The following is an 18,964-nucleotide window of genomic DNA, read 5'->3' as shown; positions in this document are numbered from 1 at the left end:
CCAAAAGAAAAGATACTAATATTTGGTTGGCTGGTTGAAATATGAGTCAAAAGGTGGCCTATTGTGAATAAGCTGGAAATGTCTGATATCCTTTGGTTTATAGTGGAAGATGGGATTCAGAGGCTGACTGAGAGAGACTGGAATGCTGGAGTGGATTTGCCATGTACAACCTTCTTTTTTTTTTTTTTTTTTTGTACTGGGGCTTGAGCCCAGGAGTGCTTAACCACTGAGCCACATCCCCAGCCCTTTTTATATTTTATTTTGAGACGGGGTCTCACTAAGTTGCTTAGGGACTTGCTAAGTTGCTGAGGCTGGCTTTGAACTGGTGATCCTCCTGCTTCAACCTCATGAGCTGCTGGGATTACAGGCATGCACCACCGCACCTGGCCATCAATAGAGTTTTGGCCAAGATACAATTCACGGTGTGTCCAGTGGGTCCCCCAACTCATCCTGTGGTTATTTCCCCAGTCCCAAATAGATTTACTTAGCACTTGGCAGAATCCCCACACTGGTTTCCTAACCTGTAGAATGAGGCCTTTCATTTGGGAAAAGCCAAATGAAATCCGTTAGAGTTGGCTCTACTGATAGACCCAACCTGATCTTTTCTTAAAATTGGGAGCCATCTTGCCACAAAGCCATGAAAAGATAATTTTGGCTTTACTATAAATTACTGCAAATTCTGAACCTGCTTGGAATGCCTGCCCGTGCCTTGAACTCACCCATGCCTGGCTCTCTGACTAGATAGCAGCCCTCTCTGAAACTTTAGTGACACCTCATAAATATTGGCCTTCCCTGGCCAGATAATGACCCTCTCTGAGGCTCTAATGGTCCTCATAAATTCTAATGTTGGGGCCAGCAAAAAATGTAAACTACTATTAGTGTGATGCTTGTCAGAGTTCTGTTATCTGTAACCCCCCTTTATGAAACTTTCTGGGCTATAAAGCTGGGCTGAAGGAAAGCTGGGGTGCTGTCTTGTTCCCGCCGTTTTGGGAGGGAGAGGCAGCCCAGCCGGTCGAAATAATAAGCTTGCTTTAATTTGATTTTAATTGGAGTCAGTGGTCTTTTCTTCCGTCCTGGTCTAACATCTACCTGTGAAAAAAACAATATCACATCCCTTGGAGGGATCACAGAGATTAATGCCATCACCAAGGATGGGGTCAATATCTGGTCAGAAGTTACTTTAGAGCCGAGCATGGTGGCACACACCTATAATCCTAGTGGCTCAGGAGGCTGAGGCAGGAGGATGGCGAGTTCAAAGTCAACCTTAAAAATGGCAAGGTGCTAAGCAAGTCAATGAGACCCTGTCTCTAAATAAAATGCAAAATAGGGCTGGGGATGTGGCTCAGTGGGTCGAGTGCCCCTGAGTTCAATACCCCATACCCCTCCCTAAAAATTCTTCTATTTTCTACAAACTAACTACTACTCTTTGTTTTCTCATCTATTCTGGAAGTAGTTTTTAAAAGATCCTGAAGTAATTTAAAGACCACTTGTGACCTTGCCTGCATTTCCCTGCTCATTGCTAGCTACTACCTAAAGGTTTCTTTGCATGACCTGATACCTGGTAAGCAGCTATTGATCTGGTAAGTCCTTTTTTCCATATCTATTAATAAGGCCCTTTGTACCTACAATAATATACCTGTTCATAAGCAGTTTGCTTTCAGCTGGAAAGGCCAGTAATATACCTTCACTGACCTTCCTGAGGGGTATGTCAACTCTCCAGCCCTCGTCATAATTTAGTTCACAGTGACCTTTATTCCCTTTCTCTTTATTTTTTTTTATGTGATGATGAGGATTGAACCCATTGCCTCACACATGCGAGGCAAGCACTCTACCACTGAGCTATAGCCCCAGCCCTTGATCCCCTCTCTCTTCCACATGGTATCACACTGGTCTATTACACTGACGACATTATGTTGACTAGACCAACTGAGCAAGAGGAAGCAACCGCTCTGGACTTTCTAGTTAAGCATTGGTATATCAGGGGATGGAAAATAAATTCCATTACAATTCAAGGGCCTTCAACTTCAGTAAAATTTCTAGGAATTTAGTAGTGTGGGGCCTGTTGGGATACCCCTTCTAAGGTACAAGATAAGTTGTTGCATTGGCACCTCTTATAAACAAGAAGAAAGCTGTGGCACAGGCCTCTAATCCTAGCAGCCCTGTAATCCCAGTGGCTCAGGAGACTGAGGCAGGAGGATCAAGAGTTCAAAGTTAGCCTCAGCCATTTAGTGGAGCCCTAAGCAACTCAGTGAGACTTTGTCTTTAAATAAAATACCAAAACAAAGGGCTGGAGATGTGGCTTGTGTTTAAGCACCCCTTAGTTCAATTCCTAATACAAAAAAAAAAAAAAAGAATCACAATATATGGTGGGCCTATTTGGATTTTAGAGACAGCATGTTCCTTGCTTGGGTGTGTTACTCCAGCCAATCTATCGAGTGACTTGAAAGGCTATTAGTTTTCACTGGGGCCCAGAACAGGAGAAGGCCCTGTAACAGGTCCAGGTTGCTGTGCAGGTTGCTCTGTCCCTTGGGCCATATGACCCATCAGACCCTATGGTACTTGAGGTGTCAGTGGCATATAGGGATCTTGTCTGGAGCCTTTGGCAGACTCCCATAGATGAGTCACAGAAGAGGCCATTGGAATTTTGGTGCCCAACCACTTAGTAGCCAGTTGATTATATTTGACCACTTCCATCATGGAAGGGACAACAGTTTATCCACACTGCGATAAACACTTGTTCTTGCTATAAGATTTGATTTTCCTGCACATAATGCTTCTGCCAAAACTATGATCTGTGGACTTACAGAAAATCTTATCCACCATCATGGTATTGCACACAGCATTGCTTCTGACCAAGGAACTTGCTGCACAAAGAAGTGCAGCAATGGTCCCATGCTCATGGAATTCACTGGTTCACCACTATCCTGAAGGAGATAGTTTGATAGAACTGTGAAAGATAAATTTTTGAAGATGAATTTTTAAAGATGACTTTTGAAGATGAATTTACAGCACCAGCTAAGTGGAAATACCTCACAGGGTTGGGGCAAGGGTCTCCATAAGGCTGTGTATGCTCTTTTAATTTTTTTGGTAGTGGGGATTGAACCCACAGGTGCTTTAGTAAGCTATATCCCCAGCCCTTATTTTTATTTTTAGACAGGTTCTCACTAAGTTGGTGAGTCTGGCCTCAAACTTGTGATCCTTCTGTCTCAGCCTCTGGAGTTGCTGGTATTAAAGTTGTGCACCACTATGCCTAGCTTATATATGCTCTTAATCAGCACCCACTATATGGTACTGTCCTATACCTAGGATTCATAGGTCCAGAAATCACAGGGTGAAAACAGGAATGGTACTACTCACTATTACCCCTGGTATCCTACTAGCTAAACTTTTGCTTCCTGTCCCCAAAGTTTTATACTGTTCTGGCCTAGAGTTATTGTCTTATTTCCAGAGGAGAAATGCTTCTACCAGAAGGCACAACAATGATCCCATTGAACTGGAATTTAAGACCTCCCCCTGGCCACTTTGGGTTCCTCAAGACTCTGAGTCAACAGGCTAATAAGGGAGTTATGGTGTTGGGGCTCTTGATCCAGATTACCAAGGGAAAATTGAATTATTACTCCACAATGGAGATAAGGAAGAATACTCCTGGAGTGCAGGAGATTCCTTGGGGTGTCTCTTAGTATTACCATGTTCTGTTATTAAGGTCAATAGGAATCTAAAGGTCCCAGTCCAGGGAGGATTACAGATGTCTCAGACCCTTCAGGAATGAAGGTGTGAGTTACCCATGCAGGTAAAGAATCAGAACCTGTCGAGGTACTTCCTGAAGGCAGACAGAATACAGAATAGGTAGTAGAAGAAAGTGTTTATAAATATCAATTATGGCCATGTGACCAGACACAGAAATGAGTATTGTAATTGTCATGGGTATTTTTTCCTATTTTGTTAAGAACATGATTGTGCATATATATATACATGTGTTAAGTGGATATGTTTGTTTCCTCTTATTCCTTTATCATATAACATAATATTGATTAACTTAATATCAGTAAAGTGATATCGAATAGACATTATAGTATTTAATGCATTAGTTATACTATTTAAGAGTAAGGCATCATTTAAGTTTTGCCTCCTATTTTGGGGAATGAATTAGTATATTTTTGGTTGTACAAAGGACAGTTATATCATGTTAAGTTTTTTGTTTTTTTTTTTTTTTGGTACTAGGGATTGAATGAACCCAAGGGTTCTCAATCACTGAGGCACATTGCCAGTCCTCTTTATTTTTTTATGTAGAATTAAATTTTTAAAAAGTTGCTTAGGTCCTTGCTAAGTTGCTGAAACTGGCTTCAGATATGCAATTCTCCCACCTCAGCCTCCTGAGTTCCTGGGATTAAGGTGTGTGCCAACATAACTGACACTTATTAGGATATTAAGTAGGATTTTAAAAAATCATTTTGGGCTGGATGCAGTGACCCATACATGTAATCCCAGAAAATGGGGAGGCTAAAGTAGGAGGACCGCTTATTATTGTTAAATTAACAAAGGGTAGGGCTGGGGATGTGGCTCAAGCGGTGGCGCACTCACCTGGCATGCGTGCGGCCGGGGTTCGATCCTCAGCACCACATACAAACAAAGATGTTGTGTCCGCCGAAAACTAAAAAATAAATATTAAAAAATTCTCTCTCTCTCTCTCTCTCTCTCTCTCTCTCTCTCTCTCTCTCTCTCTCTTTAAAAAAAAGTGTTGTAGTTTTAAAAAAATAAAATAAAAAATAAATATTAAAAAAATTCTCTCTCTCTCTCTCTCTCTAAACATAAATAAATAAATTAACAAAGGGTGGACTTGTACTGGTTAATCTGGATTGTCAACTTGATTGTATTGAGATGCATAAGATTAAGCAACTATTGAGTGTGTCCATGGTTCCAGAAATGATTGGCATGTGGGAAGGCAAACTGAGGGGCAAGACCTGCCCTGAATATGGATGACACAGTTTAATAGGCTAGAGGCCTGGATGGAACAAAAGGTGGGAGAAGGAGGAAATCAACAAAGATATGAGCTGGATTCCTCTCAATTGCTGCTGTGATCACTCAAGGACATTGACCCTTAGCTCCTTCACTCTTCCAAAGCACACTCTGACCCATGATTCCCCAGGGAGTTTCCAGGCCTTCAATCCCAGACTGAGGCTGCCTTATCGGTCCTTCTTCTGAGGCTCCAGCTTCATGGACTGAGCAGTTACTTGTTCTTTGGCCCTCCATTCTGTATATAGACACAATGGAATCATCTGGCTTCTGATCCTGTGAGCCAATCTAAGAAATACCTTTTTACAACATATATACATATATATGTGTGTATATATATATATATATATATATATATATATATATATATATATATATATTACATATATCTATCTCCTGTTGGTTCTGATCCTTTAGAGAACACTAATACATACTTCCTGTTAGATGTCTCAAAACTTTCTCAAATTGAACATATTGGAAAGCAAACTCTTGTCGGGCACGGTGGTGCACACCTGTAATGCCAGTGGCTCGAGAGGCTGAGGCAGGAGTTCAAAGCCAGCCTCAGCAAAAGTGAGGTGTGAAACAACTCAGTGAGACCCTGTCTCTAAATAAAATACAAAATAGGGCTGGGGATGTGGCACAGTGGTTGAGTGCCCCTGAGTTCAATCCCCAGTACCAAAAAAAAAAAAAGAAAAGAAAAGAAAAGAAAGCAAGCAAGCAAACTCTTTCTCTTCTCCCCAAAACTAAACCCAAACCCATAATCTGGTCCTCTTGCAGTGTTCCTTAACTCAGTAAGTGGCACCATTTTTTAATTTCTGAAACATTAAACACAGGGGTGCTCTACTAATGACATACATCCTCAACCCTTTTTATTTTATTTTATTTTGGTGGTGCAGGGAATTGAACCCAGAACATTGTGCCTGTGAGACAAGTACTATACCAACTGAGCTATATCCCCAGCCCTTCACATTTGTATTTTGAGACAAGGTCTCACTAAATTGCTTAGGGCCTCACTAAGTTGCTGCGGCTAGCCTTGAACTTGTGATCCTCCTGCCTAAATTGAATTTCTGGGGTTTTGTTGTTTACCACTGCACCTGGATTTCCTGGTATTTCTAATAGACTTTGTTTTATATGTCTCTAAGTCATGTTGTTGTATGCATAAAAGTTTACAACATGTTTTTGATGGCATATTATGCTTTTTATGAATATTAAATATCCACTTATCTTTTTTCATATAATTTTTGGCTCTGAATTATATTTTTGTCCAATTCAAACATTACTTCTTTTGCTAGCATTTGTATAATTCAAAGTTTTACTGTTTCTTTGCTCACCACTATTTCTCAAGTTCCATGTTTCTCCTTTCAGATTTTTTTTTTTTGGTACCAGGGTTTGAACCCAGAGGTGCTCCACCTCTGAGCCACATCTCCGGCCCTATGTATGTATGTATGTATGTATGTATGTATGTATGTATTTAGAGACAGAGTCTCACTGAGTTGCTTAGGGCCTTGCTAAATTGCTGAGGCTGGCTTTGAACTCGTGATCCTCCTGCTTCAGCCTCCAGAGCCACTGGGATTGCAGGCATGTGCAACCATGCCTGTCTCCAGATTCATTTTTTTTATTTTGCAGTAATAAATACTTGAGCAGTTACTAGAGGTCCTGAATATATGTGAAATGTGTTGTGAATCTGTCTGAAAATTAGAATTGGGAAATCAAGAGTTTTGTTCCTCCCATCATTTCACTTCTTCACCCCAGTGCCTTTTCCCCATGCAGGGTCAACTGTTCTACTTATTAGTTTTGTCCTTCTCTTTTGTGCTGTAGATTTTCTCTACATATTTCTGGAAATCCTTTGTTGACTGTGCCTATTAGTGAAGAAGGGACAAATTGATGAGCAAACATAACTTGCCTAGTTCCCTCTGCAGTTCTGTCAGCCTGTGTTCCTGGACTGGCCTGTCTGCTCAGGGAGAGAGCTTTGTGTAAGTGGATTGAATGTGTTGACCAGTGAGACTTCACTTTAAAGTGGGTGGATACAGAGGAGACAGAAAAGCCAGTCCCTTCCCTCCCTGCAAATTGCCCAAATAACTACTGTGGCAGTGGGAGGACTTCAGTATATTTCTCTTCTGGTCAAAATTGTGTCTATTTTTTCCCCTACATTTTCTGCTATGTCCAGATTTTATTGAAGTTTGTTATTTTTTTTCCCTAGGATCCTACACTCACACTAGCAAACTTTGGAAAGGAAATATTTTACTTTCTTTAGTGTGAAATTCTAGAATCAGTTGGGGGAAGGTGGGGCAGGGCAGTCACAGAGGCACCCAAGTGGCCTTTCTTTTCTGAATGCAATTCTTTAATTATCTATAGGGGTCCCTTGATCTTTGCATTTATTCATTCTGAGATTTGGTTTTCTCTGGATTTGCTCCAGTGATTTGTTCTTGTAGGTTTTGGACTGAAATCCTCCTCCTCTCATCAATATAATTCCATCTGATTTCTATCCTCAAGGTATTCTTTATACTTTCTGGATGGCTGCTGGTACACTTTCCTTAGATGATACCATTCTTGTTCATTTTGTTTTTCTGATATTTTAAGGGATTTGGGGGGTGGGTAGGATGGGAACAAAGTTACAAGTGTTTATACTGCCATCTTAATCTAATCTGACAAAGTAATTTTCTTATTTTGATTTGCCTGTGTCAAGGACACTGGCCAGGGCTCACAAAGGAGGAAAGTGATTTGAGGTCAAGGGTATAGCACTTGGGTAGAACACTTGCCTAGCATGCACAAGGCCCTGGATTCCATCCCCAGCACCCTCCCTTACTCCAAAAAAAAGAAAGAGAGCAAAGGGGAAATCCAGTGTCACCTGATTATAGGACTTCTGATAAAGGACTCTTCTTACTTAGAAATCTAGTATCTATATATCAGTGCTTCTGAGAGCCAAATCTGCAGTTAGAACATAAGGCCCCTTGGGGCAAATTAGAAAAGTGCATGACCCTCAGAGCAGAAACTTTGCAAAACATAAATACATAGTTCCCCCCATCTTAGGGTAGGTAAATTAGAGAAAGGTATTCCTTTGGGTGGCCAGTTATTTTTTTTTTTTAAACTTGCCTTTTTATGTTGACAATGGCATCTCTGAATTAGAGCTAAAGGCTTGGTTGACCAGCAGAGTATAGGCTAAATTTCATTCCCCTACAAACACCCCTTGTGTAGGGCTGAGAGTGTTGCCGAAAGCTCAGTCCTCGTCCCCAATGCCAATGCAGTAATGAGGACATGGATTTGAGAAAAAAGAAAAAGAAGGTGTATTGCTTTGCTAGCAAATGAGAAACATGGGGCTTCTGCCCATTGGCAGGAACAGGGGGATTTTATAGAGGTGATTCAGAAAAAAAAAAAATAAGCTTAGGGAGAAGACATCAGGAAGGAGAAGATCAGGGAAAAGAAGTATAGGGAAAAGAAGATCAAGGGGAAAAAGTAGATCAGGGGAGGAGAAGTTTAGGGGAAAGAAGACTGGGAAAAAGAAAAAAAAAAACACAAGGGATATAGTCAAAACATCAATGAATCCCTGTTACAAGAGGGCAGACTGCAGCTCAGAGAGACTTTGCTAAAGTACAAAGTAGGCCTCCTAAGATCACAACCTTTGCTGCCCACCATTCACCACACAAAAAGAGAGGCCACTGACCTCGCTAAGCCCTTGCAGAGCATCCTAAGACCATCCTTCCAACAATCAGGGAAATTGGGTTTTAAGGACTAGACCCATGGGACACAGTGGCACATGCCTATAATCCCAGTGTCTCAGGAGGCTGAGGCAGCAGGATTGCAAGTTTGAGGCCAGCCTCAAGAACTTAGTGAGACTGTCTCAAACTAAAAAATAAAAATAGCTGGGGATATAGTTCAGTAGTAAATAACTCCAGGGATCAATCTCCAGTACATAAAAAAGAAACTAATTAATTAAAAATTAGGGCCTTGGGGCTGGGGTTGTGGCTCAGTAATAGAGTGCTTGCCTGGCATGTATGAGGCACTGGGTTCAATTCTCAGCAAGAGATGTAAATAAATAAATAAATAATTTCATCAACAACTAAAAAATATTTTAAAAAATTAGGGCCTTCTCATGCAGGCTTCTAATAGAGTCACTCTGGGCAACAATAAGAGAGTTCTTTTTTTTTTTTTTTTTTTTTACTTTGTTGGTTGGTTGGTACTGGGGATTGAACCCAGGGGCACTTAAATACTGAGCCACACCCCAGCCCTTTTTTTGTATTTTATTTAGAGAAAACTCGCTGAGTTGCTTAGGGCCTTGTTAAATTACTGAGGCTGACTTTGAACTTGCAATCCTCCTGTCTCAGCCTCCTGAGCTGCCTAGATTACAGGCTTGCAACGCCACGCCTGGCTGAACAGCGTTCTTTAATGCAAATGACACCAACATCCCTCAGCAATCATCAACCTCCACTAGGCCTCTCCAGGAATTATCTTTAATAACCAGAGACAAGGCCTCTATCCACCTTGCAAGAATACAACCTTACACATGCCCACCCCAACTTATCCCAGTGGCCCATCTGGGCCATTCACCAAAAGACAAATGCTTGTCTTATTTATACTTTTAAAGCAAAAAAATGGGATTATTCAATAGACATTGGGCTGTAACTTGTTTTAGTTCCCAATTAACACACCAAGACACATTTTACATAAAATTCTGTTACTTTCCTGGCCCCCAGGGCCTTACACATGCTAGGCAAACACCAAGTTATACCCCCCAGCACATTTTATTTTTTATTTTGAGACAAGGTCTCACTAAATTAGAGAGGCTAGCCTCACACTTGGTATCTTTCTGCCTTAGCTTCTAGAGTAGCTGGGATTATGTGTATGTGCCACTATACATAGCTACATTTTCTTTCCTTTTTTAAATGTTTCCTTTTCCTTGGTTTAATCATTGTTTCTCCTTTCTATTTACTTAGAAAAGAAAAACTTTTTTTTTTTTTTTTTGGTACCAAGGATTAAATTCAGGAATGCTTAACAGCTGAGCCACATTCCCAGCCCTTTTTTATATTTTATTAGAGACAGTTGCTCAGGGCCTCACTAAGTTGCTGCGGCTGGCTTTGAACTCAGTATCCTCCTGCCTCAGCCTCTGGAATTGCTGGGATTATAGGTGTGCACCACCACACCTGGCTATTTAGATTTTTATGATCCTCTTTAAAGTCATGTACAATTACACACAGCAGTCCTATTTGTACCTATGACTAAATCTTCCCAAACTATCCAATACATACATATATATATATATATATATATATATATATATATATATTTGGTACCAGGGATTAAACCCAAGGGTGTTTAACCACTGAGCCATATCCCAGCCCCTTTTTATTTTTTTTATTTAGAGACAGGGTCTCACTAAGTCCTTAGGACCTTGCTAAATTGCTGAGGCTGGCTTTGAATTCGTGATCCTCCTGCCTCAGCCTCCAGAGTTGCTGGGATTACAGGACTGCACCATCACAGTTAGCTCAATATGTTTTTTTTTTTTTTTTTTTTAGAGAGAGAGAGAGAGAGAGAGAATTTTTTTTAATATTTATTTTTTAATTCTCGGCGGACACAACATCCTTGTTTGTATGTGGTGCTGAGGATCGAACCCGGGCTGCATGCATGCCAGGCGAGCACGCTACCACTTGAGCCACATCCCCAGCCCCTCAATATGGTTTTATATGAAGTTAAAATAATAGATAATCTGACAGTTCCATTTTTTTCTCAGAGCCCTCTGTCCTCCTACTCTCATCTCCTAAGTCAGATCTTCTCCCATGCTTCCTCTTTCTTGGTTTACTCTCTAGTTTTAGTGGAACATGCCCTCTAGTTACTTCCTGAGAGTGTATGCATAGGAGAAAAAAAATTATTAAAGTTTTTTTTTCTTTTTCTCACATTTTTATTGGCACATACTGATAAGATTTTTTTGTTACACATTCATATATGTATGCAACACACAATATATAACATAATTTGGCCAATATCACTCCCCAGCACTTGGGAGGAAAAAAAATTGAGCACTGTGTGTCTGAAAATGTATTTATTTTACCCTAATAATCAATTGATAGGTTAACTGAATATAGAATCATATGTTGAAAATTACATTTACTACAAATTTTGAAGGCATTGTCTTTCAGTGTTACTGATTTCTTTTTTTTTTTTTTTTTTCTTGGTACTGGGGATTGAACTCAGGGGGCACTTGTTCACTGAGCCACATCCCCAGCCCTATTTTGTATTTTATTTAGAGACAAGGTCTCACTGAGTTGCTTAGTGCCTCTCCATTGCTGAGGCTGGCTTTGAACTCACAATCCACCTTCCTCAACCTCCTGAGCCACTGGGATGATAGGCATGTGCCACCACGCCCAGCTCCTGATTTCTTTTTTTTTTTTAATTTTTTATTGTTGGTTGTTCAAAACATTACAAATTTCTTGACATATCATATTCCATATTTGAATCATATTTGATTCAAGTGGGTTCCTGATTTCTTTTGAGAAGGCCAATGTCATTCCTAGTCCTGATTCCTTATATGGAACCTTTTATTTTTTTTCCACCCCTGGAAGCTTTTAAGGTCTTTCCTTTAACTCTAGTATCCTGAAATTTCACATTGGTATGTCTTTATGCAGGCCTTTTCTCACTCATGTTTCATGTTTTACAAATAAAACAGTTACTTATTTCTCTGAGTAAGCTTATTGGAATAGAAGCACAGTGGGTTTTTATTTCAGTCTGTTCCCTTCACTGCCTATTTTCTCCAAGTTCCCCTTTTCTTTTCTTTTCTTTTCTTTTTTTTTGGTGGGGGGGAATGGGGTAGCCTCTGGCTTTCATGCTGAAACTTCCCTTGAATTGGCTGAAGTCCTTGGTGATTAGTTTATTTTTAAAATAAGGCACCAAATACCTGACTGGAAATTCTGTGTACCTGTGAGAGGGGATGGGCTTGGTTGTACAATGAGTGGATGGCAGGAATGTTTTGTTGGCTATTAGGGATTGAACCCAAGGACACTTTGCTGCTGAACTACATCCCCAGTGCTTTTATTTTTTTTTTTTTTATTTAAAGCCAGGGTCTCCCTAAGTTGCATAGGGTCTCACTAAGTTTCTGAGGCTGGCTTTGAACTGGCAATCCTCCTGCCTTAGCCTCTCGAATCACTGGGATTACAGTTGTTAGTGCTTTTACTGGTGTTAGCTACTCTCATTCAGCTTCCTGTCAGCTTTCCATCTTCATAAGTTGTGCTTTCAGGTAAGATTTTTCTCCTAGTTTCATGGAAGTTAGACTCAGTATTAGAGTTTTTCATTTTCTTTATGTTTTTTTTTTTTGGTTTTTGTTTGTTTGTTTTTTGTAAATTTCTGGACTTCACTTTCCTTTTATGAAAAAAAAATAGGGGTGATAGTTATTGAACCCAGTGCCTTGTACAGTCAAAGCACATGCTCTACCACTGAGATATACCCCCAGCTCAAAAATTTTAATTTATCTGTCAATCAATCAGTAGGTGTTTAGCATGTGAGAGGACCTGGATTCAAACTATAGCACCAAAAACAAATGCCACTGATTATTCCATTAAAAACTCTTAAGTACAATGGGAATAGAAAAATATTTTCTAGCCAGACACAGTGGGTGCACATTTATAATTCCCACTGACTCATAAGGCTGAGGCAAGAGGATCTGAATTCAAAGCCAGTCTCAGCAAGTTAGTGAGGCCCTAGGCAACTCAGTGAGACCCTGTCTCTAAATAAAATATAAAAAGGACTTTTGGGATGTGGCTCACTGGTTAAGTACCACTGGGTTCAATTCCTGGTACCAATGACAAAATAAAGAAAAATACTTTCTAAACATAATAAAGGGTATCAAGAGGCCATCTTCAAGGATTGTAATAATGTCATTTCTCCTGAAATTCAGAAATAAGGCACAGATAGATGTCCACTATAGTGTTATGAAGGTTCTGAAATATAATAAGACAAAGAAATGAAATACACTATGTAAGTCTAAAAGAAAAAAAAATGCAATTATTTGCAGATGATATGATTATATGCATTCAGAATCTAAGAAATGCAACTCCAAAACATTAAAACTAAGTCTATGTGGTGGATATCTGTTGTTTGTATTTACTCAGCATTCCTTCCTCTCTGCTTCTAGCAATAGTTCTCTTCTTCCTTTGATTTTTCTGCCCCTACTTCACTGTCCTTCTGATATAGTCCTGATGGAACAGGCAATCAATCTCCCCTACTCTTCAGGGCAAAACACCTAACCTGCAATGGATATATCATATCATAATATGAAACCTTGCTGGACCCAGTGGCAGTTTCAAAGGGTAGGCATGAGAACCAGACAGGAGACATAAGACTTTCCTTGGAATTTTCCAAAGCAGAGGTAGAGAAGTAGTGTTTCTCTCTCTCTCTCTCTCTCTCTCTCTCTCTCTCTCTCTCTCTCTCTCTCTCTCTCTCTCTTTCTCTCCCTCCCTCCCTCCCTCAATCTTGAACTATAAGGATGTTACCTCAGAGCAGTTAGAAGCCATGTTGTGTCTCTACCAAATAGAAGACTCTTAGAGAATGAGGCAACACAAGAGAGAAGTTGAGATGAAAGAAGAGATGGAGAACCTAGAGAGTATTTGAGTCCCTGGATCCAGTTGCATCTGCAATCTGTCCTGACCTTCCCAATTACATAAATCAGTCAACTGCATTTTCCTGTTAAGTTTATTCAACTTGGGTTTCTGTCACTTGCAAAAAAAGCGTTGTAACAGAAGCTGGGTGTCAGATAAATATACAGATTCCCATAGCTTTCATTTTTTTCTTTTTTGAGGTATCTTTTGAAGTATTATAAAATAGCCCCTCTCTTTTTGTTTCATTTTCCAGCTTTTTATTTTTTAATTTTTAATATTTTTTAGTTGTTGATGGACCTTTATGTTATTTATTTGTATGTGGTGTTGAGAATCCAACCCAGTGTCTCACACATGTTAGGCAAACACTCTACCACTGAGCCACAACCCCAGCCCTCATTTTCCAGCTTTATTAATAAAATTTTTCAAGCATTCGAAAACATCAAAGTGAACATCAGTATACCCAAAACCCTTTTACAGTTATCATTCTATTATTAATTCCAATAGATTTCTCTTTTTCTAGTATAACAGAAACAAAACCAGAAATATTATATCCCATTCACAAGAGTGATATGTGAAACACCAGCGGCACAAATAAAGTTGCAACGAAATTCTCCTTCTAGACAAAGGAGTAGAAAGGAGCAACCTAGCAACACAGAATTCTAATTTTAATTGATCTACTGAAGCCAAGTACCAGGGAAATAATTCACCAATGCCTGCAGTGGCCTAGTGGGGAGCCTAGATTTTCACTCTTGGCAGTCTCTAATGAGACTACCCTTTGTGTCCCCCAACCCTAGACTTTCACCCTTGGCAATCCATAATGAGACTCCCATTTGTGTTCCCCCAACCCCTCAGTGGAGACCACTTAGTGAGCCTGATGCCCCTCCCCCTCCTGGGGTGGTGTCAGAGAACTTTCATTACTTCAGCCCCCACCTCACAGTAATAGAGTCCACCCCTCCTCAGTAATGCCAGCTTAGGAACTGTGCCAGTCAGCACAGAACAACCTTGGCTTACTAGTCGACTTGCCATAGGCTCTGGGAAGTATATTGCTATTAAATCTTTTTTTTTTCTTTCTTTTTTTTCGCTATTAAATCTTTTTGAGTTTTTATTGTATGCTTTTGTTGGCCAAGCTGCGAGCCAACTGGTTATTCCCCTGCGAGGATTGGTCAGATCTGCTGTCAATCATCTAAAAGTCTCTTAACTGGTTGGCTTCGGTGGGCGGGACTAGAACAAAGGGCATTAGGTATCAGCTTCTTGTTGGAAGGTCTCTTCAAACCTCTGGTTTAATTGAAGGGATCGGACGTTAGATGGAACAAAACAACAAATTCCTGAGGTGAGAGTGAGCCAAACCACCTTTCTGAGATTGTGAAATGTGGGGAGGGTTATCATTTAGAAACTTCCTGAAGATAGGCCTGGTTTTGGGCCACAAAACTAAGGGAAGCCGTGTTATTCTCATGTTCTCTTTGTTGTACTAAATTTCATTGTTCCCAAATATTTAGAAGAGGTATGTTAAAAAATATAGGCTTTACTCACCTGTGATGTGAAGGGAAAAGCGTATTAGAATCGATTGTAATTACTTATGGCGGGAAAGTGATCACAGAAGGCCCCTTAACCATGGTACTGTGACTTGAAGAGTTTGGCATAAAACAAATTTGGAGACCTGGTTCAGCTTTCATATGAGATGATATTTTAGATAACCCGGATAAATAGCTGGAGGACACTTTGAGGGAAGTCAATTTGTTTGTTTGTTTGGTGTTTGGGGCATTCAAGCCATTGTAATTTGAAATATCATTTCAGGCTTCTGACTTAGATATTAGTCTGAACAATGTATTTTCTTTCCCTGATTAGCTTCAAATGGAAGATGAAAAATATAGGAATAGTGCTGGGGGTGGTGGCGACTGCCTTTAATCCCAACGGCTCAGGAAACTAAGGGCATAGGAGACTAAGGCAGGAGGATCCTGTGTTCAAGGCCCCAGCCTCAGTAATTTAGCGAGGCCCCTAAGTAACTCATTGAGACCCTGTCTCTAAATAAAATGTGAAAAGGGCTGGGGATCTGGCTCAGTGGTTAAGCGCCCCTGTGTATGTACAATCCCCAGTTGTTAAAAAAAAAAAACAAAAAAAACCCACGCTGGTTGCTGTGGCTCTAAGCTCAGTAGGCTGAGCCTGGAGGATCCTGAGTACAAAGCCTTCCTTAGCAACTGGAGAGGCGCTTAGCAAATCAGTAAAACCCTGTCTCTAAATAAAATGTAAAAAGGGATGGGGTTGTCGCTCAGGGATTCAGCGTCCCTAGGTACAATCCCCAGTACTAAAAACAAACAAACAAACAAACAACAACAACAACAAAAACCACCGGTTGCTACAGCACACGCTCCCAACAGCTCCGGAGGGGCTGGAGGATCGGAAGTACAAAGCCAACCTTAGCAACTCAGCGAGAGACCCTGTCTCTAAATAAAATGTAAAAAGGTCTGGGGATATGGCTCAGTGATTAAGCATGCCAGGGCTCAATCCACAGTACTAAACAAACAAAAAACAAAAACCCACCAGTTGCTGTGGCACAAGCTCCCAACAGCTCAGTGAGGCTGAGGCAGGAGGATCCTGAGTTCCAGCCACCCTTCGCAACAGCAAGGCGCTTAGCAACGATGAGAATGTAAAAAAGGGCTGTGGATGTGGCTCAGTGGTTGAGTGCCCCTGAGTTCAATCCCTGGCACCAAAACAAACATGGCAGTATAATTAGAAGGGGTAAAAGAGAGGAGTGTGATTAGCAATCAGTTTGTTCAGAAATTAGTCAATGAATCCATAAAACCATTTAGATATGTGGGAGAGGATTGCTCCAAAAGTGAATTCTCTGTTTTCTAACATAGCCCTAAAAGATAGAAGATGAAGATGTCTCACTCATCTGAATCAGGAGAAATGAATGAGGATCGGGCACACTCAGAAGGCAATGGTGAGTAAATTGGCTAGTAAAGCTTAGAGTTAAATGTAAATAATTGTTGACAATAGGTTTAGGAAGCATAAGTAAATTATAAAGAAATTATACCTAAGAAGATCAAGCACAGTGAAACAAACATAGCAAGGTGGAAGTAAATTTCTCCAGAAAAAATTGGCATGAGGCAATGGTGGTCAAGAGGGCACTTCTTGTTTTACAATGAGTTATTCTTGTTTTACAATGAGAATGAAGTCATGTAACATTTTGGCAAACTCAAGTTTGATAAAATTTAGTGTTGCTAAGGGTGTGGAGCAATAAACATTAATTCAGAAGATGAGATTACATATTGGGACAATATTTCTAACAGGTGTCATGGCAGTCAAAATTTTAAATATATCTTTTCCTCAAACAAATTCTACTATTTTGAATATATGCTCAGAAATACTTTTGTACATGCACATAGATAGATGTTGCAGGATACTAATTGCAGCATGTTAGTCACAGAATATTGGAAATAACCAAATATCCCCCAATAGAGGAATGGTAAAATAAAATGTGGTATATCTTTACTATGAGATAATATGCAGCCCTTAAAAAGAATGAGGTTAATCTCTATACACTGTTGTGGAAATATCTTCAATTTCTATTAAGTGAAAAAAGCAAATGATATAGCTATATATATAGTAATGATACCATTTTTGTCTAAAAATACCAAAGCTTCGTGTTTGTGTGTGAATACATGTGTATACACACATATATATGCACATGTATATAAATGCCATAGATGGTGAAGGAAATGCACCAAATTCAACAGGGAAAGGACACTTGTGCTTTTTATCCTATATTCTACTATATTGCTTTTTTTTTTTTTTTTTTTGTAGTGGGGATTGAACCCAGGGTGCTTAACCACTGAGCCACATCCACAGCCCTTTTTATATTTTATTTTGAGACAGGGTCTCATCTCATTAAGTTGGTTAGGGCCTCACTAAGCTGCTGAGGCTGACCCCAAACTTGTGATGCTACTGCCTTAGCTTCCTGAGTCACTGAAATTACAGGTGTCCACCACCATGTCTAGCTTTGATTTTTTTTTCTTACAAGAAGAATGTTTATGCATCATTTGTACAAGTAAACAAAAGTGAAAGGTATGTACTATGTAGAAAGTATATACTATGTAGCACTTTCCAAATACAATTAAAAGGGAAAGTCAGTTCAGCAAAAGTAAAGAAAAGGGAAAAAGAAACAATAAAATGCGATAGACTTTTTTAAAGTGATAATTTTTTTAAAAAGTGATTGGATAGGGCTGGGGATGTGGCTCAAATGGTAGCGTGCTCCCCTGGCATGCGTGTTGAGAGCCACAGCCGAAGGGGCCCCAGCAAACTTCCAGCTGCCGGCTGATGATTGGCTCACAGCGGCCCCAGCAACATCTAGCTGATTGGCTCCTCTGCGGTGATGCTCATTGGGCTGTTTCCCTGCCCTTTCAGACCACGGAGCTGCTCATTGGGGGACTTTTTTGGCTCCACCCACGTGACCCAGCCAATCGGCCTCAAGAGCAGGAGGATTGTGGGAGGTGGAGAGAAGCTTGTGGGGGAGAGAGAGGCTTGTGGAAAGCCGGTGGTGGCAGTTAAGGCTCTGAGGGTTTTTCCTGAGAGGCTGTTTTGTTTGGCGTGTGTAGTTCTAAAAATAAAGTTAGTTTCTTTTGACAAGTGGCTCCTGATTGTGCCCAGCCAGACTGCGGCACATGCGTGCAGCCCGGGTTCGATCCTCAGCACCACATACAAACAAAGATGTTGTGTCCACCGAAAACTAAAAAAAAACTAAAAAAAATAAATATTAAAATTTTCTCTCTCTCTCTCTCTAAAAAAAAGTGATTGGATAGGATACATACATACATATATATGTATACACACACACACACACACATATATATAGTATATTATGCTCTCCTTAGAAATAATAAGGTAGATCTATGTATACTAATAAGGACAGATATCTGTGATAAAATATTAAGGAAGGAATAAATAAATAATGTCATAGAACAGTTCATATAGTGTGAACTCTTTTAAGGGGTGCCAGAGATTGAATCAAGGACCTCACACATGCTAGGTACACATACACCAGCCCCCACGCCTTGTTTTGACAATTCTGGGGATTAGACCCAGGGGCACTTTATCACTGAACTACATACCCAACCATTTTTTTAAAAAAATTGAGATAGGGGCTGGGGATGTGGCTCAAGAGGTAGCACGCTCACCTGGCATGCGTGCGGCCCGGGTTCAATCCTCAGCATCACATACAAACAAAGATGTTGTGTTCACCGAAAACTAAAAAATATTAAAAATTCTCTCTCTCTCTCTCTCTCTCTCTCTCTCTCTCTTTTAAAAAAAAAATTTGAGATAGTCTCACTTAGTTGCCCAGGCTGACCTTGACCTTGAGATCCTCTTGTCTC

At 40.2% G+C, this 18,964-nt stretch overlaps 1 protein-coding gene across 3 annotated transcripts in view; it reads left to right on the top strand.

Moving 5' to 3' along the window:
- Cul4b (cullin 4B) overlaps positions 1–18,964 on the top strand; it is a 93,196-nt gene that overhangs the window by 21,346 nt on the left and 52,886 nt on the right. For all 3 annotated transcript variants that reach the window (XM_071606577.1, XM_071606576.1, XM_071606578.1), the window contains exon 3: positions 16,454–16,536. In XM_071606577.1, coding sequence (XP_071462678.1) covers positions 16,470–16,536 — 67 coding nt within the window. In that variant the 5' untranslated portion in view covers positions 16,454–16,469. The remainder of the gene's footprint in view (positions 1–16,453; positions 16,537–18,964) is intronic.

The sequence above is a fragment of the Marmota flaviventris genome, chromosome X, assembly GCF_047511675.1.
Source record: "Marmota flaviventris isolate mMarFla1 chromosome X, mMarFla1.hap1, whole genome shotgun sequence".
NCBI lineage: Eukaryota > Metazoa > Chordata > Mammalia > Rodentia > Sciuridae > Marmota > Marmota flaviventris.
Note: the sequence above shows the minus strand (reverse complement) of the source record. Positions and strands in the feature narration are given on the sequence as shown.